At 41.5% G+C, this 25,141-nt stretch overlaps 2 protein-coding genes across 12 annotated transcripts in view; both read left to right on the top strand.

Moving 5' to 3' along the window:
* The first annotated feature begins 445 nt into the window (after positions 1-445).
* zgc:174863 (uncharacterized protein LOC100136852 homolog) lies at positions 446-24,637 on the top strand. Of its 8 annotated transcripts, XM_061061986.1 has the most exons (9): positions 462-500; positions 6,381-6,457; positions 6,537-6,887; positions 7,398-7,709; positions 10,199-10,333; positions 11,430-11,462; positions 13,183-13,227; positions 13,307-13,354; positions 14,071-15,983. In XM_061061986.1, the coding sequence occupies exons 2-9, from the start codon at positions 6,394-6,396 to the stop codon at positions 14,103-14,105; spliced, it is 1,023 nt and encodes a 340-aa protein (XP_060917969.1). In that variant the 5' UTR covers positions 462-500; positions 6,381-6,393; the 3' UTR covers positions 14,106-15,983. The 8 variants fall into 8 exon arrangements, with proteins under 8 accessions (XP_060917943.1, XP_060917952.1, XP_060917959.1 ...); XM_061061960.1 differs by lacking the exons at positions 11,430-11,462; positions 14,071-15,983 and adding an exon at positions 24,157-24,637 and having other exon boundaries at positions 446-500; XM_061061969.1 differs by lacking the exons at positions 11,430-11,462; positions 14,071-15,983 and adding an exon at positions 24,157-24,636 and having other exon boundaries at positions 446-500; positions 13,195-13,227.
* LOC132992600 (butyrophilin subfamily 2 member A2-like) overlaps positions 22,062-25,141 on the top strand; it is a 13,280-nt gene continuing 10,200 nt past the window's right edge. The window contains exons 1-2 of one of the 4 annotated variants that reach the window (XM_061062065.1): positions 22,062-22,210; positions 22,290-22,631. In XM_061062065.1, the coding sequence (XP_060918048.1) occupies positions 22,147-22,210; positions 22,290-22,631 (406 nt within the window). In that variant the 5' untranslated portion in view covers positions 22,062-22,146. Of the gene's footprint in view, positions 22,217-22,289; positions 22,632-25,141 lie in introns of all 4 variants that reach the window. The other 3 variants (XM_061062052.1, XM_061062058.1, XM_061062044.1) reach the window with 3 other exon arrangements.

Genomic DNA, 25,141 nt, shown 5'->3' with positions numbered 1-25,141 from the left:
TACAAACAATATCTGACAATGTGAGTGTGCAAGACCTCATGAATGATGGATTAGTAGATTCATAGTAACGTGCTTTATTTAATTAATTTTATTATTTTTTATTATTATTTATTTATTTATTTATTTATTTTTTGTTTGTTTTTATTTTTATTTTATATTATTATTATTTTTTATTTTTTATTTTATTTATTTATTTAACAGCTCTTTTCTGGAGTTTAATAAAAAGTTATTCTTTAACTATTTAAAAGGTGGATGACATACTAAGGAGAATCAGTGTTTAAAATCTGTTGTTTGTTGTTCCACTCTTGACCTTTTTCTCGCTGCGTGTCAGACCGGTCAGACCACTCCCCTTTCAGCGTGTCTGGTGTCTTTCAGTCATAATGAAAGTGAAAGTATTCCAGAGACTCGGGATAACAGAGGCGGTCGATGAGTAAGACTTCATTTCTACTTTTCCATCCACCCAGAGACGTCGTGGTGTCCATGTGGAGGAGCGAGCCCCGGTGAGTGTCACTAACGTAGCCTCCTGAGTCACGTACAGGTAGATATGTAGGTTAAGTGCTGTGTCACATGCAGGTGAGGTGGCCGACGTAAACGAACATGTACTGTATGTAAATTAATCTAAAACGTGCGTGATTTAACGACTGTTTACTGTGTTTAATGTTGACTTCATTAATGTTAATGTTATCGTAATGGCAGTAGAAGCACATTGTGTGACTGTGAGTTGTTTCCGTCCGTCCACGCGCCTCACGGGGAAATGAATCTTTGTTCACCGGCGGTGTTTTGTAGCTGTACACGAGGTGTGGTGCAGGTATACGTACGGAGTATTCCCACTTATTTGTCAGTCTCCATACAGTATACCCACTTCTGAATCTCCTCTGATTCAAACCATTTATTTATTGACAATATTTTATAGTTGCTGCAATTTTTCTCCTGCAGGATGGTGAAGGGATCTAATTGGATCTGTCTCTAAATATGCAAGTCCATTTATCCTTTGGTGGACAGGACACTTAAAAGAAACATTTTGGGGAAAAAATTAATCTTCAGGCACCACTGTGCAGTTTCACTAGTATGCTTTTTGATCATGGCCTCTTATTTACACAATCTACTTTGTTGGTTCGTCTTTTCCACTCAGGCAGCATGTTGACGTGTTTGTGCCCAGGCTCAGGTGTAAACGTGCTTCTCCGACCAAGTTTACGATGTCTTATGACTGTCTGGTATATGATTCTATGAACTAAGCACGGACTTTACCACTAATAAAAAGAGGAAACATTTTTATATGAGGAAAGATGACGCTCACCAACACAACCAGTGTGTTCCTTAAATAGGTCACAGAGTCAGGTTCAGGATGTAAAGGAAATGAAATGTCCTGACAAAGAAAGCCAACTCTTTGTCCCAGTAAGGGGCTGGCTCAAAGTGTTACAGTGGCACTTCACTTTTTCCTCTTGCAAGAAGCCAACCTCTGATCGTGCAATCCGTCCTGCACGTCCTGCAAGAATCAACGCAGTGTGTTTGAAAATCTCTGTTTTGACAGGTGTAAGAAGTGCTGATACCACTATGCATCAGTTCCCAGACGAAGCATTTTCATTTCCAGGTGCTGAATCTAGTTTTTTTTTTGTGACCTGATATTTTTGAGGGAGCAAACATGTTTGCTTTTTAGGATAGGATAGGATAGGATAGTACTTTATTGATCCCCAGAGGGGAAATTTCGGGCGTTACAGCAGCACAGACAAGAAAGCTCAAAAATACACATTAAATATAAACATTAGAATAAACTGCAGAGTATTTAGTAGTGTGATCATGAATTATGTAGAAATCTATTTTTGGACAACTTCAGAGCAGACAGAGCCTTGTCAAAACATCATTACATCGTGTTTGCTGAATGTTTTGGTTTTTTGGTTTGGTAGGGTGTGTTCAAGTTCTGCATATCTATATATTCTTGCCATATCTGCACAAAAGCTGAAGCCAAGCAGTGGTTGACAATGCGTTATCTTTGTTTTGTTTGAACCCATGCCACACACACACACACACACACACACACACACACACACACAGGGAGGGATCAACTAAAAATCTACAGATCGTCGATAGATCTAAGAGAGATATCGGCCGATATGTCAGATTTTTCTTATTATAGATATATCGGCCCCAAATCTCATACCGGTCAGGCCCTAATTTAAACTGTGAAATGCAAGCAGTGGCCGAGCTACAGAGTCAACTTTCAACATTTTCCTTCTGCAGGGTTTCCTCATCTTGTTTAGTTTAAAAAGCTGTCGTTAAAGAGCGGCTGTCAGGAATTCACACACTGATAGTGTGCAGAAAGGAAGTGCACTGACAGAGTTTAACGGCCTCTTACATGAAAATAATTTAAAAAAAAGAATCAGGATAGGCAGTTGAAAGAGTAACCGTCAGCTGCTGGGACCCGTCCTGCAGTGAGCCATGAATCTTTAAACGACTGAGAAGGTCGTGCTCTGCATTACGTTCAGCCTCTTAGAATCCGGATACATTTCTTTTTTTAAATCTTGGTGTGGCTCTTCAGGGAGTGCAGATGTTTCGCATTCAGACAGGAACCCGCCACCACACAGCTGCAGCACTTACAATGCCCGCACTGGGAATACGCTCAGTACTTGTATGATGCTCATTCCTGTTGAGTCACATTTAGGGTATTTTCCAAATAAACACTTCACGCCCTGGTGATCAAATACCTGTATATGTCGTGTCACGAGCAGATTCAGGGCGAGGTTTGGGAGACAACAGGATTGAGTGGAGTCCGAAGTATTTGACACACATATTTTAGGGATGAACCCAATAAATGTGTTTGTATATAGATATCTAGATGTCTCTTAAGATGGAAGATAAATCTAAGAAAGATATCGGTCGATATATCATTTGTCTCCCTGATATCAGTATCGGTATCGGCCTCATAAATTACATATCGGTCGGGTCCTTGTGCAAGGCTCCTTCTGTTCTGAGGTTGTTAGATTTATGAACTAAAATCATGATAACATATTTACTGGATAGTTTATTCTAAGGTCCGGAGATCAAAAAAAAAAAAAAAAACTGGGAAAAAAAGTTTGCTCACTCAAAAATATTTGGCTGTTTAGTCAGCCACACTTATGGTTTGAATTAAATCAGTCCTGGGCGCTGGGTCCTGGCGCCGCTTGAGATACAAGTGAAATACAAGGAATTACAGTATAAAAGGCTGGGAAGCAAGGGGGCGGCTGTGGCTCAGTTGATAGAGTAGGTCGTCGGAGCAAGATTGGGGGATTGATTCTCAGCTCCATAGCAACATGTCTGATGTCTCGAGACACTTAACCCCAAGTTGATCCTGCTGGTTTGTCAGCGGTTCATGCATGGGTTAGTTACTTCTGATGGTCACTTTACTCAGCAGCATCTGCCATCAGTGTGTGAATGTGTAGGTGTGACCTGCGGTGTAGAAGCGCTTTGAGTAGTCAGAAGACTAGAAAATAAATATACAAGCTCAAGTCTATTAACCATTTACCACTGAGAGCAGAGATAAGAGATCAAACACGTTTCTTCATAATGAAACCATAATAAATCTCAGATCAGAGGTCACGTATTGTTCCTCTGCAGGATGCAGGATATTGTTTCATACTTGGCAACCGTTTCACGCTTCAGATGTGACGTTGACTTTCTCTTTCAGTCTGAGCCTTCTAATGCGCTGTGAGAAGTAAACACGCTTTAACGGTCAGAGCGCGGCCGGTCAAACCAGTTTATAAAGTTAAAACTTTTAATCTGTGAAAGATTTGTGGAAACAATGTGACCTTAGCTGAGGCAAACGGACAGCTTGACATTCTTGAACTACAATTACAAACCTCCTCCTCCCACACACGTGGAGAGGGATTAGTTGATGATGTTTCTTGTTGTCGAGTTGTTGACGCACACACAAAACCTGACCTCTAAGTAGGCCATGAAGATATAATTATCTACCATCAATTATCATTTCATCTGTTGGACGAGATATTAGGATAAACTTCATAAATCCAGCGAGGGGAAATTCAAATGCATAACCAATCAGGATGGACATGCACTTAATGGGAACAATGGGCAACCACCCACTGCGACCGCTCCTTAGTTGGGGGGTTCGGTGCCTTACTCAGTGTTCAGGCACCTCTCCAGCTACCAGACCAATTTCCAGATTTGGTCCACACCGGGATTCTATTCTCAGGTTAAAAGAATTTAGTGCTGAGTTTGTCGTCTGTGTGCAGGGAGGAAAACTTTGTCCTACGTCTGGAATAGTTTTTGCTCCGGAGTGGAGGTTGAAGAAACCACACGGTTAATTGTGGTTAACCTTCATTGTCAGAACTTAACTACACTTAAACAGAGGAGCATCATTTCACAATCGTTTTTAAACGGCCAGTCCTACTTCTTCCCCCCCCCCCCCCCTGCTTTGAATTCAGACTGTGATTTCACCTCCGCAAAATCTTTTCCCCGCTTCTGCCGATGTCTGTACGCCTATCTTCTTCAGCTACTGACGTCAAATGTGCCAAGCCGAACGCGGACAGCACCCTCTGCTGGCTAGAAAAGGAGTATTGCAATATTTTTTAATCTCGTTGATTTAAATTGTCCATATTTGTATCAATATTGAATGGTATCACGAGGTATTGTTACATCCCTGATCAGCAGGGAATAGTTTATTAATAAAATAAGTTTAGTTTACACATTTGATCTGACCATAAACATAATCTAAAGAAAGAAGACCACACGGCTTCACTAACTATTATATATCCTTTTGTATTCTGCTATGTAAATTCTAAGTTTACAAAGCTTGTCCCATCCCTTCTAAGGACAAGCATTGCAAACTCAGCTCAAGCTATAATAAGCTTCACGATTGGAGAAAATAAAATAAACACAGAAAGAGAACGGGCATTCTCTGGAGACCCCTTCTTCCTTTCGACCTCCAGCTCTGTTGTGGTCACAGGAGAAAAGGATGTTTCTCAATCCAGTGAGAGTTTTTGGAGCGTGAGAAGTGGGACGACACACTCGTCCCGCTTTTGGCCCGTTAAGGAAGAGACGTGTGAAGGAACATCTTGAGCCGGTCGGGACTCCACAGAGCGTACTACTGGTTACTTTGACTTTGAGTTGACTAATTTCTTCCATGTGAATTCCTGTAAACGGCTACTGATGAAATCAACCTGATTACGAAATGTGTGACTGCGTGGAGAAATTAATAACAGCTGTAAGCGGTCATAAAAAAAATAAAAAAAATGCAATAGACGTACCACTGAGCCAAGCACCAGCACTCAGGTCAACAACACAGTGCTAATAATAATAAAAGTGAGGTAATAGATAACACCACATCAGATAACGTTCAGGACTTCTTCTCATGCAGCCTCTTGCCCCCCCCCCCCCCCCCCCCCCCCCTTTGCCTTAACTTACCCCACAGTGAACAAAGGGAAACATGAATGCATCTTTCTGGATGGCTGATAGCATGATGCGGCTCAGTCACAAAACTGCAAAACAAAAAGTGGAAACAGAGACTTAGATATTGAGATCAGATCACGAGAATCATATAAGAGATGTTGACGGCGGGTCCAGAAATCTGACCTCCTCGGACAAAAGTTAACTTTATCCTTCAGAGAACTCTGTGAGTGTCACTGAGGTAAAACAGGTGGTCATGTTCAAAGTTTCTTACAGACAATAAAAACCAACATGTACGTTTTGAACAGTTCTGAACAATGTGGATACACGTGCTCCTGTGTTTGTTTAAAAGTCAAACTAAGCAGTCACGGGTGCATAACTGCATCCCGTTTTAAAGAAAGTATCGCTTCCTTTAAAGGTTGAGATTGAAGTTTCTGTCTGCTGCATGAAAGGTCGAATCTCAAGTCTTTCTTTCAGAGAAACTATTTCCCACTTCTTTTGAACGGGCCCCGCTCATCTTCATGCTGGATTATTCGCTCTTCTTTGCTCATATGCTAATTCAGGTCTCGTTGAGAGTGTAGTTCACTTGATTCAGGACTGGTATTTATATCACTTTATGGGGGGGGGGGGCAGTAGCTCAGTCTGTAGGGACTTGGGTTGGGGACTGGAGGGTCGCCGGCTCACATCCCGGTGCGGACCAAATCTGGAAGTTGCTCTGGTAGCTGGAGAGGTGCCAGATGACCTCCTGAGCACAGGGTGGGCGCACTGGGAGAAGCCGCTGCAGACTGGGCGCGTACAGTGAGGAGCTGGAGGTTGTTGGTAGCGTGCAACTCCAACAACAGAAACACCTAAAGTACCTTTTGTGTGTTTGCATGGGGAACGTTATTCTCCTTGACATCCTGCGTTTGCAGAAGAGATCCCACATGACTGAGAACATGTTGGTTTGTTACGAATGAATCCATTCCTGCGTTTAGCATTCATTTATTTAACTTTTGTTTCAGGTAAAAAAGGAACATGGCCTCCGCTGGTTTACTGCTCTTAACGCTCGCTGTCCTCAACAGTGCAGGAAGTTCACAGAGTAAGTTTAAGTTCCTTCGTCATATCAGAGTTTGAAATATTTGATTCTTCTTGGTATTCATGTGATTCTTTCTTCACAGCCTTTGTGAAAATTCACTGCAAGACTCAAAACATCGGACAGTGTGACCAGGAGTCACGACTTGACTGTGTAATCCACTACTCTGAAGGAGACGTAGAAGACGCAGAAAATGCTGAAATCCTGGCGGTAATTTGGAGGAAAGAGGGGGTTAAAGAATCCGTACTTAAATACGAAAATGGAAATCTAACATCGTTGCCTGGATATTCATTTGCTGAACCGTCCTGGAACAACAAGAACGTGAACGTATCCCTGCTCATTCACAAAACTGCTGTTAAGGACGAGGGAGTTTATACATGTGATGTGTTCACAGACAGTGGTTATAACACCAACCACACCAGACTGAACGTCACAGGTGAGCTCTAAGATAAAACGTTGTCACAGCTTCTTTGGCGCACACACACACACACACACACACACACACACACACACACACACACACACACACACACACACACACACACACACACACACAGATCATTTTGAGGGAATGGTTCATCTGTGAAGCCCCTGAGAGCTCATTTTTGTGTCTGTTTGTGTAAACATTTATGAGATTAAAGACAAAAGATGGACTGCAGGAAAGATGTAAAAGTGAGCTAGATGGAATGTAGATCGTGTGGAGAACGGGGGACTTTCCTTCCCCTTCAGGCTGGTATTTACCTTCAACAGAGACTGTTCAATGTTTGCTCGGTGTCTTTGCTACTTTCTGTTTCTTTATGACAAATAAGATGTCTGCTTTCATTAAGTACATTTGTCCTGCTTATCACACATCAAATATCAGCGGTAAAATAATAGTGTGATGACTGATGTCGAGGGTTGAAGTTCAGATTAATAATCATGTTTCATCTCCATGTTCTCCTTCAAGCCAAATACGGAGTGCCAACTATTCAGCCTCAACCTCAGGACATTGATCTCAACACCGACGGTTCCCTGACATGCAGGTCCACCGGCTACCCAAAAGGCCGACTCAGCTGGTTTGATAAAGACAACAAGCCTTGGTTAGAGCAACCCAAGGTGGAGGTGCTGACGACAGAGAGTGGTCTGTTTATCCTCTCAAGCACGTTGAATATACAGCGAGGATCCGCCTTCTCCCAGTACACCTGCAAAGTGTTCAACGCCAGAGGAGACAAAGAGGCGGAGAAATCCTTCACAGTGCAGGACAAACCATCGATCGGAGGTATCTGTTGTCGAGCACCACACATGATACTCGTTTCCTTCTTCACACAACAACCGGTACTTTTTGTCAGATTTCTTTTAGCTACAGGCACATGTTATGTCATGCAAAACATTTTTTTGAAGCAACACCCGACGTCAATGCCGTTACGCAATCAGGTCTTCTTTTAGGATTGCTCAACAAAGAGGAACTTGAACCCAGGGGGCCGTCATAGAGGGAGGAACGCCAGGATGATTTATCAGAAGTACGATATGGATATAGAATTAATCTGAGGAAATGATTGAGGCCTTGCAATCAAAATCTTGTAAATGAAGACATGAATGATGGTGACTTGTAGGTTCCCTTTTTTTTAAAAATTCATTCAGGTAGCCGGCCCGGCCTTATCTCACTCGTCAGCACAAACACTGAACAGTTCAGACTTTGCTGTACTCACTAAGGCTGCAACTACCAACTCTTTGATCGTTGAATTCTCATCCATTTACAAGCGATGAATCGATGAATTTATCATGTTTTTGCACAATTACTTAAAGGCCCTTATTTAGTTATCAGCTTGTGAATTTTAACAACATGATAAAACTCAAAATGTGACATCAAAAATCTGAATGCAAGCCATATTTTTTGGGGGGTTGGCTTTAAAGGAACATAGTGAATAGACAGTGTGTAGCACTATAGCAAACTATAGTAAATATGTTTTTAAGAGTCTGCTCCATTGTTTAGTGGCCGAGGCAGAGGAAGAAACAAAAGCGAAGGAGAGAAGATGATGAAGAGGTTTTAAGGCGAGGGATTGGAAATGGAAATGAGAGAAAAGTCAAAGCATGGACGGTTAAGGTGAAGGTCAAAGATGAGCCATTCATCATGGCCTTTTCTTCAAATGCTCAAACGTTACTGACGTGTTAAGAAAGTTCTGCTTTACAAATCTGGCAGGAAATCCTTTCTTTGCATGGTTGATGGTGAAATGCTCCGATGTTGTTGCATCCGTCCCCGCCATTATGCTGTGTTTGTTCACCCGTCGCTTCACTGGCGCTGTTTTGCATACACAACTCTGAGCAAAGATAGCAAGCATGAGAGATGGCTCACTCCTCCAGGAAATGATGTAGTCCACACAGACAGGATGAAAAACGTGCCGTAAAGATACCATCGAATTATCAACATAAAGCTTTGTTGGAAGGGGCTCGTCCAGAGTTTTTCGAATTGGGTGTCCCAACAGGAGAACAGATTTATGCAGGGGTGGCTCATAGTAAGTAATCTGTAAAATATATATCGCAACAGAGAGGAAACGTTCACATTATTTTAAGGACTCAAAAAAGAGAATTAAGTCTAAAGTTGCGGTTTGAAGAACTAACAAGAGGAAACGAGACAAATCAGCCCGCAAAGAAAGTTACTAGCAGCCTGATGCAAATCAGTTCAGATAGTACGCCCTTGGCAAATTAATTAGCCAATAATATTTCGGTTATTTTGGGATTGGCACCAGGGGTGGCCAATCAGATTTTTTGGGGGGGCACACGCCAACCGTTTTTAGACACGCCCCTGTTTGTAGGAGACTATAAATGTCGAAGATGGAAACTGTGTGAGTCTGACACAAACTCAAAACACAGAATCAGGCTGCCAGAAGCTGAATAAAGACGTTCCTGAAATACGACATATTTCTATAAATCAAGATGTTAAAGAAGGGTGAATATTCAGCGTTATCAAATCGGATTTGCAGGTGTTTGTTTGTCTCTAGAATATGAAGAACCTGGGTGAACCTTAGGGCTTATTTGGCAGCACCCTTGATTTGAACACTAACCGTTATTTTAACCATGAGAGCTGAGTCCAAAGAGCAAAATATCCCCAGGAGTGTTTTTATTGTGCAGGAAAAAAAAAATCTTGGCAGCTCAGACTGAACTTGTAAACATTAAACCACAAAGAGGCTGAAGCTTCCTTAAAAAAACATTTCAGACAAGTCAGAGAAACTTTCCCTCCCACGTTGCTTCAGTTTTGTTTCCTTCCATCTTGTAAGACATCAATAAGTGACCCAGTACTTTCTCTAAACCATGGGGGGTCAAGCTGCTTGTTTTCATGAAAGTTTTGATCCATTGTTCATACTCTTTGACGGGAAAACTCATGAACTGGTTCGTTGATATCTGTGCAGTGACCTTAGCCGAGCCGTTACGAGTCCCCACATCTGCTGAATGCAGTAAACAGTCACTTATCATCAGCTGATTAATATCTGTTTTGCAGTCGACAGTTGCGCGTTTGCAACACCAAAATCCCCTCCAGGTGTTGTCTTTACTTTCTACTTTGCCTGGGAGGGCAGATCATTAACGCCCCCCCCTCCCCCCAGAGAGAAAGAGAAAGTGAATGTTTGCAGCTAAAAGTATCACAGGGGGAATTTCCCACCACTGCATGACACGCCAACCTGGTTCCAAATATCCTCTTCTATGTTCTATCTTTATATCCATGTGAAGTATTACATCTGTAACTTTTTATTTTCTTCTATTTGATTTATTCAGGGCTGGGACAAGACGCCAAAGACACCAAAGACTCAAACATGATTTTGGCCACCAAGATAGTGGCTCCTGTGTTGGTCGTCGGGTCTCTGATCGTGGGGTTGCTAGTGTTGCTACTTTACAAAAGACGATCTCAGCGTGAGTACCATTAAATATATATCTGTATATTTAACAAAATATATATATACAAAATAAATGCATTCTTGTTTATTTAACATTTAGCCATCTTAACTTTAAATCTCTTGAAATTCAAAATGGTATTAATATATTGAAACCTATGTCATTTTGCACCAGAGGAGGATGTTGGATGCTGTCCTGCATCCTGGACTTTGCAAATGCATTGTTGTAAGACCTTAAAGGGGACATACTGTATTATGAAAACTCCACTTCTACAGTGTTTTTGAACATTTATTTGGGTAACCTGAGTGTCTACTGACCCACAAAATGTGAAATAAACCCATCCAGTCCTTTGTTTGTGGGCTGCATAAGTCTTACAACACAGAGAAAAATGCTCAGTTTCAAATGTGCTCTCCTTGTGATGTCACAGTGGGATCCCCTGGTATATCCAACCATGGACTCCACCCCCAGACTAAAACAAAACTTTAGCGCAGGTCGGCCATTTTTATTCTCACTACAGAGGAGTGATGTCTACCGGGAACACTCTGGGGGGGGGGTCATTACATTTAAAGAGACACACACACCAAAACGGAGCGTTCTGAGAGAGCTGGTTTATACAGGGTCACAAACCTCCTCTGGTGCTTGATTCATGTTATATTTTGACCAAAGCACAGCACAGATGTTTCATTTAGACCACAGGGGGACTGTTTGAAAAGGTGGAGGAGGGGGATAATATGTCCTCTTTAAAGTACCAGTATCATGCACGAAACGGATCACTCACACTAGTCAAAGCGAACTGGACTTTGTGGTCAAACGTGCTTGCCTAGTGTGAGTGTGCCCTTAGTTTCCTGTCAGAGCCAAAAGGAAATAAATACTCCTGACAATGGATAACACGGGGACTTTTGAAGGTGGACAAACCTGATCAGCACTTGGCATGCAGCCATGTTATGCACGCTGGGAAAGTACGCTCTCCTTTGTTGTCGGGTTGGGTTCATTAGTGTATTTACTATAAATGTGTTGTTTGTTTTTAACAGTAGAGTGAGGTCAACTGAAGTAGATATTTGCAGTGAGGGAGCGTTCACTTTTATTTTCCCTTCTGTGTTCCTTTTCTTGACAGAGGTTCGGAGGCAGTCTGCAACACCCCTTATGAGTGGGTCAATGTTTAAACAAACTATTGCTTCACTCTTTTCAAACTCAACATAGAGGGCTGAAATCAATGTGTCTGTGGAGGTTTAAACATCTTTCTATCTTCTGATTCTTCCATTTAACAGTGAAGGCTTCCTGTATAACTTCTGATCGGCCCCACATCTGCTGTCGAATTAAGAAAATGAATTAATGTAAATTAATGTGTTAACTTTAAAGCTCCTGTGAGGAGTTTTCAGCTGCTGAGGAAACAGACTGAAATGAACACGGCTGCTTCTGAATGAGCTACAAAAACAAAACAAATAAGGATAAGGATTGATTACTTCTTTATCTTTATTTGGATTGCAAGAAAAAGCACCCGGGGGAGGGGGGGTAGGGGTAGGTGTCAGACACTAATTTGTGTCCGTAGTCTGTCTACAAACCCCCCCAATGAGGAGAAAAGTCCATCCTCTCCGTCTTTTACCTGCTCCACTTTTCAGAAAATGTGTGCTCAAACAGGCCGTTTGGAGATTTTCCCCTCATGACATCACAAAGGGCAGTAGCCCCTCCCCCAGGTGGGTGACACTCCCACAGCTAGGTGTTTGTTCTGGCCTCTGAGTCTGCCTTCTCACCGTAAACAATAGAACATGGAGCGAGAAAGCCCGAGTACACCCAAGCCCTTCAGAGAGGGGGCGTGGTCAGACACAGCTCATTTACATATTTAAAGGTACAGACACAGAAACAGCCTGTTCTGAGCAGGGCTGAAATAGAGGGGTTTATAGATATGATCAAATATAGGATTAGAGTGGATTTAGAACAAGAAACTTCACACACATGTTTTGAGGAGATCTGAGACTTATTTAAACTGGTTGAAGAGGAGGAGAATATGTGACCTTAAAAACCCGCCTCAGCTCCAGCTCTCAGCTTGATCAGAGTGGATTTAGAACAAGAACATCACAACTTTCACCGTAGTCTACCTTAGTGTAGCAAGTAGGAGTGTAAACCCACACAAAGCAAAAACAGAAAGCTGTAGAGAAGCTGCACGTTGTGGACTTGGCTGAACACAATAGAAATCATTACGCAGGTAGACATTTTAAACCTCTTAAATCAGACTGTGTCTTTAATACCAGTGCGACTTATATTCCTGATTGTACAGTACTTTAAACACGTTCCACATAGCCCTACTGCCAGGCTTCCATTTCACCGCCATGGGCGGATGCAAACTGCAGCTTGACCTGTTTGAAGAGTTTAACAACCTGAGGCAGTTTGAGTTTGAGGTTTTTTTTAATTCAACAAGGTGATGTGGGGCCTCCTGGGCTACATCTTCTGAAACATCATGTAACCAAATAACTCACCACAAACAGGTTTCACATTTCATTCCGAGGCCTGTCCATGCATGTCCTCCTGCCGTGTTTTCAACTGTTGATAACTTCTGTCACATAACGACTTACATGTACAACCATCGGTGTTCTAACTGTGCTCCAGGTGTTTGATGGGCTCCCTTTAGTGTCTGATTTATGAGTTGTTCTGCGGTGTACATGTCATTAAATTGGACACATGTCTTGTTTTTTTTCTTTGCCCATGGTTTGTGGAAAAAGGGCTTGGCTGCTAATCATCACTCTTTCAACCAATGTAATGATCTGACTCATGTTTCGGACTCTTAGGATTTGCTTTTGCTTGCTTTACATGGTGGTGTTTTTACAGCCCATTGTCCTCCTCCATAATTATATATTGTTTTTTTTTTCCAGGTGACCATCAAGCCGTTCACACAGCTGAGTTACACATGGAGGAAGGTGAGTCTCGAGAACGTCTTTGTGTTTAAAGTCACGATTTAATCTTCATTCACACTCTGACATTTCATCTGTTTTTCAGGAGATGATCAGGAAACGGAGGGAGATGTTCAAGAAAGTCTGACTACAGGTAAATATAATTCAAACATTGAGTTGGATTGTCACCATTTAAACGTCAATATAATTCTAGTAAGAATTAGACAACATAAAAAAAAAACAGTTTCGATACCTAGTCCCAAGTGCACAATTTTGGTTGAATTTCCAATTTTTATTGCCAAAAATGTACAGGCAAACTCCTGCACATTGTCTGAAATTGCACATAATACATTGGCAGCAATGTATTTCTGCAATTTAGACAGTCACCACTTCTGCTGTCTGTTTGTTAGACATAAAAAACCATCACATCTTCATGACACATGAGTGTGAATTTGAATGAGCCATTGCAGCTTTGTGTTCAAAATATTAGGGCTTCAACACTTGCCATCTGCCAGACCCCATTTTTTTCCACAGCCGAGTGAGCTGATGTGAAAACGCAGCAGGATATAATCAGGAGAATTCAGCTCAAGCCAATAGGAGGGGGGGGGAGTGACGTTTATATACTGTGACTGCTGCACCGTGCATATAGATTTTCAGGCAGATGTGAAAACAGCTTGTGACTGAAGGTCTTTAGTTTTTATTAAAGCTTCAATACTTTTTGATACAATGCATCATTAAGGATTCTCAGATTGTCTTATTTTAAAACAAGTGGCATTAAAAACTGTTGCAAATTCAGACAACCAAACACGGTAATAAGTTTGTTTCTAACCCTCCCTCTTCCTTTCTTTTTCTCTTCGTCTCTCTGTGCAGGAGAAACCAAGATCACTCTTACTGACGACCACTGAAATCAACACTTCTTGTTTGCTTGAGCCCGCGTCAGCAGTTTAACTTTTCCTAATGCAAACATCCATGTACATAACCAGCTGTGATTTAACAGAAACTGTAAGCGCTTTGTTCACCCTTAATCTACCAAGTAAACAAGCTCCAATCAAGTTTAAAATGTCAACAAAGACTGATATATATATATATATATATATATAACAGGAGTAAAAGGGGTCCAGGTCAGGCTCTGTTGTCTTAAAGTGACCACATTGGGAACCGTTCCGACACCACGGAGTCTCTGATGTTGATTTATGGAGGACAAAAGTGTATAATGTGATGATTTAGCCCACGCAGTAACTGTAGCTTTTGGCAGCTTATCAGCCTCCTTCTTACTCCCTCTTCACATTCCATGTCTTTAGTGAAGGGTTAGAATCATGAAATACTTTTAATTTGCGTGTGTGTGTGTGTGTGTGTATTTTAAGGAAATGCAACTGACTACAGTAGTCCAATTGAAAGAAAGTATGTTATATTTTCTTATTGCCATAAGTGCCTTTAAAGTAGCCACTACGGGGCACTGGTAGCCTACTAGTTAGCTTGCATGCCCCATGTACGGATGCTTAAGTCCTCCAAGCGGGCGACCTGGGTTTGAGTCCAACCAGTGGCTGCTTTGCCGCCTGTCTTTCCCCACTCTCTCTCCATCTCCCTCCCTGATTTCTGACTGTCCTCTCTGTAAATAATAAAACCCCCAAAGCAGACTGAGTCTCCTCTTCAGCCATCACTGAATCAAAGACTGTGTGGGGATGCACCTGAGCATCAATGCATCATAGGATTTGCAGAAAAATGGATTAAATACAGAATAACATCAAGTTTATCCTGCTAAGATGCTCGTTAGGAACATTTTTTATGATTTAAGTCGAGCATGCTCTGTACTGTGGTATGAATGTTGTGCAAGGATGTCAGCTCACACTGTAAGTGCTCACACTCAACGGTCCGATTGTAAATCACCACCTGTGTGCTCACACTGTGTCTCATAGGCACGGCTCAAACACAAAGCGCCGTGTTCCCCGGCAGCTGGAGGTCTGCAGCTATTTCCTGCCAACGTTTCTTTTATTCATATATGAACATTTGAGTAAATGTTCTGCCTAGAGACAAATGATGAGGCCAACCTTTTTAAGTTCCCGCCCCCTGCAGGATCCCATATCCTTTTTCTCACCACAGAAAAAGTGAAGCACACAGGCTCTGGTTTCATGTGTCGCATGATCTCCTCCTGATCACCCCTGCTGTGAAATGTAAAAGCAAAGAGAAAGCTTTATGTTCCTGTAACTGTCTTTTGTGAGGTTTGGTTTATGGAACTTTTTTCACAACCGAGTGCAACTTTATCTTCACATCAGCTATTATCTTCTCAATCTCCGATTTTGTTTTCCTTCTTCCTTCTTCTGTTTCATCCTTTGTCGTCTCTCAGAGAAACCGCCTCGCATGCCTTTAAAATCTTGAATTCTGATCGAGCCTGCATGTCAAGCTCGAGCCTGTCAGACCAAATATTCTTTACTGTACTGAAGACAAGCCAAAAGTGGAAAACAAAACTCCTTATCAACATCCATATATGTGAATGATTAACTGTTCTGTAACACACAGTTAATCATTGACCTGGTTGGAGAAAAAAACAGTGCCACAATATGTAACATAGATGAGTTTATGAAATCAACGACAAACGTCCTTAAACTACTGTCAGTCATTTAGATTCTGTGTCGTGAAAATTAGGTTTATATACATGTATGTGTTTGTAAAATGAACTGTATACTCTTTTAATTATTTTTTTATCGTGTTTTTTAGCACTAGCACCTTGTACAAACTGTGACTTGTGATTGTGTGGTAATAAAACAAAGTCTAAATTAAATAAAACATAAAACAAACTGTGATAAAGTTTCATGTTGTGTGTCATGAAGGATAGCTCTTAGTTTAATGAAAATAAAAAATACATTCAGGCAAAAGTGGTGCAGCTGTCGATGTAGTTGTTGATGACGATGTATTAAAGGTCACACATTATCCAAAATACAATTAAACAGTGATGTGTCTCTAGTCCGTCTACAAACCACCCCCCAGTTATGAGAAAAGTCCATCCTCTAAGTCTTCTACCTGCTCCACTTTTCAGAAAATGTGTGCTCAAACAGGCCGTTTGGAGATTTTCCCTTCATGACATCACAAAGGGCAGTAACCCCTCCCCCAGGTGGGTACTTAGAGCTGTATGTTTGCACTTACTGACGTCGTTTCATCCCCTCTAGATCCTCACTTGTGTTCTTACTCCCTGATGTTCGTCACTCCCGTGTGAAAACATCTGCACACTCTCTGATATTCTACTTCGCACCGCTCCTCTCTCGGTTGGTGGCGTGTTTTTAAAGATGTTGTCTTGTTTTGGCCCGTTTCCATTTTCATTTTCTTCCCTTATATGTTCATCTGATGACAAAGCAGCTTATCGCCACACAAGATCTGATTTATTCACGACCTGTCAAAACATTCATCACACTTCCTCGTTCTCTTCACTTCCCTTTTCTTTAAAACCGAGTCGTAAGCGCACTAAAGCACCAAATGTTCATATGATTGCAGCACTATTTGATCTCTCTGGTTATGAATATCTCTTAAGCTGTTTTCACGCTGGACAGCCTGCCAACTGAAATCCATCTGAGTTGAATATTCAGTGAGTCCAACTCGATAATGCAGGCTTTCCCAACCTTGGGGTACCGCATGGAGTCCAAATGGGGCCCCCTGAAATTTCAAATTATTGACCAAAATAAAATATATAAATAATATGCCTTAATTAAGCTACAAGACGTTATCCAGTTCCTTGTAGCACATGCTAAAAACGATCACACTTGCCGTATCTCGGTGTGTCTCATTCATGCGTGATGCGCCCGGCATTATTTTCCAGCGTTGTAAAATACAAGCTCACCTGGCTGGCTGTACACGTCAGACACTGAGAAACATAAAATCCCCCTTTGTGCACCAATCTCATCCCGGCCTGTCTGCCCCGGTCTCAAGCAAAAAGCTCTATGTGTTTTGGATGTCTGTGGTCCCCAGAGCTTTGTGAAGTCAAACTGAGCTCACAATCCATTAAAGGTTGGGAACCACTGCATATAATGACAGATTCTGCCTTTATATTAATGCTGTGGTTAATTGGACGTATTCAAAGTATCAATAAACGAGTAGACAAGAATACACTGGCGCGAATAAAGCAGCTTCATGATGTGCACATCGATCCTTGGTTGTCACTGGCCGAGATGAGCTGGGATCTTTTTAACTATTTCCAAAAAATCATGATATGGCTGAATTTGTTTGTTTTTCATATCAGCATTAAATACCTTCCTCATCATATCATATCAGTATCACTTTCCTCCAGATCAAACTTGAAGTCAAGATTCAATTCCTGTAAATCATTATAGACTGGAATGCTGCCATCAACTGGACAAACAGCAAAACAACAGGTTGATGATCATAACAGAGCTCACTACATGATGCTGTTTTTTAGTAGAGCATTTTTTTAGTTACCATTTGTTTTAAACAGACAAGAGTCATTTCAATGGAAACCTGAGCTGTAGTTTCCACGTTTCAAGGACAATATGAGCATGTAAACAATAAGGTTCCTTTTCCAGTTTGCCATAATCCAAATAAATCAGTTTGCTGTTGACTTAAATCATTCCCACAAGGGTCAACAGAATACCAAGTTTAAAATCTGCTCTAGATATCTCCTGCAGTTACTGTTTCCGTTTGGTTTGTTGGTTCTGCCTGCATCTAAATCCACAAGTGAGATAATCTCCTGTTGTGGTGAACAGAGAAAGAAGAATGCTTCCATAAATAGAACAGATCCAGATCAGCTCTGTTGAAATGCAGTCCACTTTCTGACAAAGAGTACTGCCGTGCAGACAACACAAGTTTTCAAAGTATTACCCGTAGCATAAACAACATTCATTCATTTCTGTTGTTGCTGCTGCTCCTCTGTTTGTCTCTGTCTGTCTTTTTCTTTACATCTGTCTGTCTATCTCACTTCACAAGCCCAACACCATTGTGACAGATGGCCCCTCAACCAAGCAGAAACCTCTGGTGTCAAAAAATGAAGTCGTTGCAGAAGTGCAAAATCCTGCAGTTCCTCAAGTGTCCACTAGAGGCTGGCTGCAGAAGCACCAGAAGTCACATACACACCCCATTTTAAAAACGCTACAGTATAAATAAATATGTTTTCAGCCTGTTTTAAAGAACTAAATAGGTCTGGTTAGCTCATGTCTCGATCGGCACACACTGTAAGAGGGGTGATTTTTTTAACAACTCAGCTGTTTTGATTTTATGAAGGATAAGCGTTATTCAAAATAAGGAGCGTAGCTGACCTAAATGACAAGCGGACACGGTGTAACGGTTTGTCAGGAGGCTTAAAATCCGCCTCAGCTCGTTAGGTTGAATGAAAGTTAGGCTGAGACGTGATTTCCAGCACGGAGACCGCCATCGATGGGACTCCAGCGCCCCCTGCGGGAACAGATGGGTGACATCACTAAGGCTTCATATATTCATATTTACAGTGTATGAGTCCAACATGAGTCTGGTCCTGCTTGAGGTTTCTGTCTGTTTTCTTGCCACTATAACTTTGCTAAATGTTGCTTAGCGCTCCTACACGTTGCTTTGCAGGATGCACGCCGGACATGTTGGAGCCTTGCTCAAGGGCAGTACTTGGGAAGTGACCTCGCACCTCTCCAGCTTCCATATTTTGGTCTTCACCAGGACTTGAACCAGCGACCCTTCAGGTTCCCAAACCAAGTCTCCACAGACTGAGCTACTGCCGCCCCAAAGAGTTTTGGAGTGGGGGCTGCTGCGGGAGCCTCCCTCAGTCATTTTTTGACTTTTTAAAATTATTTTTGTAACTTGTAAAAATCCCATCACCTGGACTTTAAGGTGTTTAATGTGCTTTATTGGGTCCATTTGTGGGTTGTTGTTGTTGGCCCCTTAGGTCTTAGTTGACACAGCAGACAGCCAGCAGCCTCCATCTGTCAATCAAAGCGACTATGCCCCAGATCATGTATAACTGGTAGCTTTGATTTTGACTTAAACCACAATGCATCCTTCTTGTCATGAATAAAGAAAGCTTTGAAGACCAAAGCTCTTCTTTTGTTTTGTTGCTGTTTTGTGCCCCATGTGGCCACTTGAAGAAGTGCAGTTGTTTTGCACTTCCTGTTAGCTTCACTGTTAGCTTGTTAGGTTACTGCTTGATATGTTGTCATAATTGTTTCAAAGAAAACCTGTAAAGCATGTGCATGTTTTCATGAAGTGCTTTTCTGTAAAACATGACTAATACAAATATTTATAAAATGCATAGACGATATTTATGTGTCCTCATGAGGCACAAAGCTGGAATCAACAGGAGAGGAGTGAGAGCAGGTGAGGGCTAGAGTCTGTTGAAAGTATTTGAGGACACCTGGTGGACAGCTTTGGCATGGCAGGTTATGGGGAGGAGGAGGAGATTAATTAAGGGCCCTAGGAGAAGGGAGCAGTCTGTTTTCAACAGACTACAATGGAAGCCTCAGAGCTTCAGTTCAGACGATTACCAGAAGAGGGCAGCATTGGAGGACAGCATACACTCTCTTGCAGGCTGTGCAGATGGATGGATAGCGCTTCTGCAAAATGTTCAAAGACACTTCTTTTGATTTTGATTCATCATTGATTTTTAAACCGGACGGGGTAGCATCAAATACAGATGCATATTCCTGCGACGTCAATCGAAGAATCAGAACAGATTTTGGCCCGATGCCTCATTCAGATTGTCATATTTTGTTTTTGTTAGCAAGGGCTGAAAAATTATATTCCTAGAATAGAAAATGTTCTGTACAATGTATGTTTTTTCTTCTTTTTTTTCGACAGCTTTTACTATTTTCCACATTTATTGTCAACTATGAAAATAAACCTATGCACAATTTTTGCAAACAAGCGGACTGTTGTTTCACCATTCAATAACCTGAGCTTAATACAGAAAGCCTTTGCAAAAAAAAAATGAACCACAACACCCTATATGATGAAACAGCACATCATCTCCTTTTCAGATTACACTAAGCTGCTGTCGCCTTTTCTCCCTGCTCCTCTATAAGTGGACTTTCTCACGCAGAGCTCGAAAAAACTGCCAAATGCTTTATAGACTGCGGTCAAGCCAGCCGCTCCTCGAGTTTACGTGGTGAAGTGAGCCGCCCCTAAATTTGAAGTGCCCACGTATTCTGATCTTTATGGTAAATGCTCCGGACTGCAGAGCGAGCAGGAGTACCAGACAGAGAGAGCGAGTCCTTTATTATTCTCCTTTTTCAAAAAAAGTGATAAATGCCGAAGTCTTACCATAAAACTGGCTATGAGATAAAATATATATATATATGTTCTTACATAAGTAGACAATGATTCTGATATGGTTGGACTTAGTACTTCTTAGACTACATGCACAGGTATGAAGTACTTTTACTCTGTGCTTTCGGAGAAATCCACTGTCAAGCTCCCTTACACAGCACAGCTCTCTGCAGTGTTTTGAATGTGACAGTACCAATTTGATTCGCTCTTTCACAGCTACATGTTGCACTTTTAATATTTTGCAATAAACACACATACAAGCATTTTTCAAATATTAATAATCTTTCACGAATAAAAAATCACTATTGACATTTTTTTACATTTATTATAAACATTAACATTTTCGTAGAACATACATATGAAATTACAAAGACTATGAACACCAACAACTACATCTATCTAACAATTGGGATTGCAATAAAATCCAACTCCTTATAATGTAATTGTATTATCTACTCAACAGCTGAGCTCCTATCTCCCATGAGAAGACTTAATTCTAATATCATTATTGAGCATATGCATTTATTTTTTAATTTGTGGGGGGAATGATGAAGAAGAGGTTGGTTTTTGAAAGAGTACAATCTCTGGTAACACATGACAGCTTCTTTTTCTTGATTTTTTAAAAATCCTTGTAATTTCAAGCATTCTTTTTTTCCTTATGTGCCATAAACTTGCTTACTTTCTATATCTTTGAATTATTTAAACATATTTTGATAAAGTATCAAGGGGTTGAGGCTGGACTGAATTTCATTGTGTAGTGATCTGCAATGACAATAAAGGATCCATCCATCTACAACTAACAAAGACCTTGACCCTCCAAATCCTTCATAAATACTGAACAAGAGGTCTCGTCCTTAACTATTCGAAAATAAATTATTTTAGAATAGCAGAATTTAATGTGTTTGACTCTTTTGAGCATGTGTATTTTAAATGGTATGATTTTTTTTATGACATTCCTGATGTTTATGATACTCGAGCTGCACTGTTGTGTTAGTATGCTAATGGTAGTACACAGTAAAAGTACTTCATAGTACCTGTGCATGTAGTCTAAGAAGTACTAAGTCCAACCATATCAGAATCATGGTGTACTTATGTAAGAACATATATATAATTATTGTTTTCTCCAAGAAAACTGTTTTTTTTTTTAAATTGTGAACACCTTATTTTAAAAAAACCGAAGTTACCGCAGACTCGCAGAATTATTCTCAAACTAATTTCCCCGACCTCTGAAGCTATTCCCTGTACAGTATTCTGTTTACTCATACACGTGTATCTCATAGTCAGTTTAAGACTAGGCATTTAGCACTTGACGTCATCGCTCTCTCTGTCTGTTACTCCTGCTCGGTCTGGGGTCTGCAATTTAATGCTGCAATCATGTGCTGCTCGGCTGCTCCAAGTTTCCGAGTTGGGAAGTCGTTCTTCCGACTTCAGTGTGTTCACTTTGATTTCAGTACGTTAATTAGCTTAATAAAAAGTTTGTTAACATTAACAAATCATATTTTGCCCCTCATGTGGTGACGATTCTGACGTCAAGTGGGGCACCTAATTCTTTTCAGAGTTTCCGAGTTGTTGTTCCAATTTGAGTTGGTGTTCATGTGCATTTTACAAATCGGAATGTCGTTTTTACGATGTTTCCAACAGTACCTGAATGCACCATAAAGCATTCATTTATTTTACTTTCACTTCAGGTAAAGGAACATGGCCTCCGCTGGTTTTCTGCTCTTAACGCTCGCTGTCCTCAACAGTGCAGGAAGTTCACAGAGTGAAGGTAAGATCCTCCGTCATTTCGGAGTTTGAAATATTTGATTCTTCTTGGTATTCATGTGATTCTTTCTTCACAGAGTTTGTGGAAATTCACTGCAAGACTCAAAACATCGGACAGTGTGAGCAGGAGTCACGACTTGACTGTGTAATCCACTACTCTGAAGGAGACATAGAAGATCATGAAATCCTGGCAGTAATTTGGAGGAAAGAGGGGGTTAAAGAACCCCTCTTTAAATACGAAAATGGAAAACGGACATCGTTGCCTGGATATTCATTTGCTGAACCGTTCTGGAACAACAAGAACACGGACATATCCCTGCTCATTTTCAAAACTGCTGTTAAGGACGAGGGAGATTATACATGTTATGTGTCCACAGACAGTGGTGATAACACCATCCAAACCAGACTGAGTGTCACAGGTGAGCTCTAAGATAAAACTTTGTCTCAGCTTCTTTGGCACACACACACACACACACACACACACACACACACACACACACAAACCATCGATCGGAGGTATCTGTTCCGTCAAGGCCGTTACGCAATCAGTTCTTCTTTTAGGATTGCTCAACAAAGAGGAACTTGAACCCAGGGCGCCGTCATAGAGGGAGGAACGCCAGGATGATTTATCAGAAGTACGATATGGATATAGAATTGATCTGAGGAAATGATTGAGGCCTAGCAATCAAAATCTTGTAAATGAAGACATGAATGATGGTGACTTGTAGGTTCCCTTTTTTTTTTGATTTATTCATTCAGGTAGCCGGCCCGGCCTTATCTCACTCGTCAGCACAAACACTGAACAGTTCAGACTTTGCTGTACTCACTAAGGCTGTTTTCACATATGCACTCCGGATAATATCTAGATAATTGCAGGAGGACCGCTCCGGAGATTCTCCCGACCTAGCCGTTCACCAGGCACCAGGGGTGGCCAGGGGTGGCCTTTTTAGACACGCCCCTGTTTGTAGGCGACTATAAATGTCGAAGATGGAAACTGTGTGAGTCTGACACAAACTCAAAACACAGAATCAGGCTGCCAGAAGCTGAATAAAGACGTTCCTGAAATACGACATATTTCTATAAATCAAGATGTTAAAGAAGGGTGAATATTCAGCGTTATCAAATCGGATTTGCAGGTGTTTGTTTGTTTCTAGAATATGAAGAACCTGGGTGAACCTTAGGGCTTATTTGGCAGCACCCTTGATTTGAACACTAACCATTATTTTAACCATGAGAGCTGAGTCTTCTGACAGAAACCAAAGAGCAAAATATCCCCAGGAGTGTTTTTATTGTGCAGGAAAAAAAAAATCTTGGCAGCTCAGACTGAACTTGTAAACATTAAACCACAAAGAGGCTGAAGCTTCCTTAAAAAAAACATTTCAGACAAGTCAGAGAAACTTTTCCTCCCACGTTGCTTCAGTTTTGTTTCCGTCCATCTTGTAAGACATCAATAAGTGACCCAGTACTTTCTCTAAACCATGGGGGGGTCAAGCTGCTTGTTTTCATGAAAGTTTTGATCCATTGTTCATACTCTTTGACGGGAAAACTCATGAACTGGTTCGTTGATATCTGTGCAGTGACCTTAGCCGAGCCGTTACGAGTCCCCACATCTGCTGAATGCAGTAAACAGTCACTTATCATCAGCTGATTAATATCTGTTTTGCAGTCGACAGTTGCGCGTTTGCAACACCAAAATCCCCTCCAGGTGTTGTCTTTACTTTCTACTTTGTCTGGGAGGGCAGATCATTAACGCAGACCCCCCCCCCCCCCCCCCAGAGAGAAAGAGAAAGTGAATGTTTGCAGCTAAAAGTATCACAGGGGGAATTTCCCACCACTGCATGACACGCCAACCTGGTTCCAAATATCCTCTTCTTCTTATCTTCTTATATCCATGTGAAGTATTACATCTGTAACTTTTTATTTTCTTCTATTTGATTTATTCAGAGATGGGACAAGACACCAAAGACTCAAACATGATTTTGGCCACCAAGATAGTGGTTCCTGTGTTGGTCGTCGGGTTTCTGATCGTGGGGTTGCTAGTGTTTCTACTTTACAGAAGACGATCTCAGCATGAGTACCATGAGCGTGAGTGCATTCTTGTTTATTTAACATTTAGCCATCTTAACTTTAAATCTCTTGAAATTCAAAATGGTATTAATATATTGAAACCTATGTCATTTTGCACCAGAGGAGGATGTTGGACGCTGTCCTGCATCCTGGACTTTGCAAATGCATTGTTGTAAGACCTTAAAGGGGACATACTGTATTATGAAAACTCCACTTGTACAGTGTTTTTGAACATTTATTTGGGTAACCTGAGTGTCTACTGACCCACAAAATGTGAAATAAACCCATCCAGTCCTTTGTTTGTGGTCTGCATAAGTCTTACAACACAGAGAAAAATGCTCCGTTTTAAAGTTGTGATGTCACAGTGGGATTCTGGTAAAAATAAATCCCCTCCCCTCCCCTCCCCTGGTATCTCCACCATGGACTCCACCCCTAGCCTAGAACAAAACTTTAGCGCAGGTCCATTTAAAGAGACACACACACCAAAACGGAGCGTTCTGAGAGAGCTGGTTTATACAGGGTCACAAACAGCACATATGTTTCATTTAGACCACAGGGGACTGTTTGAAAAGCTGGAGGGGGGGGGGGGGGGGGGGGGGGGGGGATAATATGTCCTCTTTAAAGTACCAGTATCATACACGAAACGGATCACTCAGGGCGCGGTCACACTGGTCATCTGTACCGTGCTGTACCCAAGCACGATTGCCCCCCCGCAGTGCCATTCCCCCGCTGGCCGGCGCGGCCCGCGGTCACACTACACAGACACTACACTGTTATGTCTTTATGTTATTATGAAGCGTGCTCAGTTTACAAACAGGCGGACGAGAGAGAGAGAGAGAGAGAGAAGGAGAGAGAGAGGGAG

This window comes from Labrus mixtus, chromosome 2 (genome assembly GCF_963584025.1).
Source record: "Labrus mixtus chromosome 2, fLabMix1.1, whole genome shotgun sequence".
NCBI classification, from domain to species: domain Eukaryota; kingdom Metazoa; phylum Chordata; class Actinopteri; order Labriformes; family Labridae; genus Labrus; species Labrus mixtus.
The sequence above is the reverse complement of the archived record's forward strand: the minus strand, read 5'-3'. Positions and strand labels throughout refer to the sequence as shown.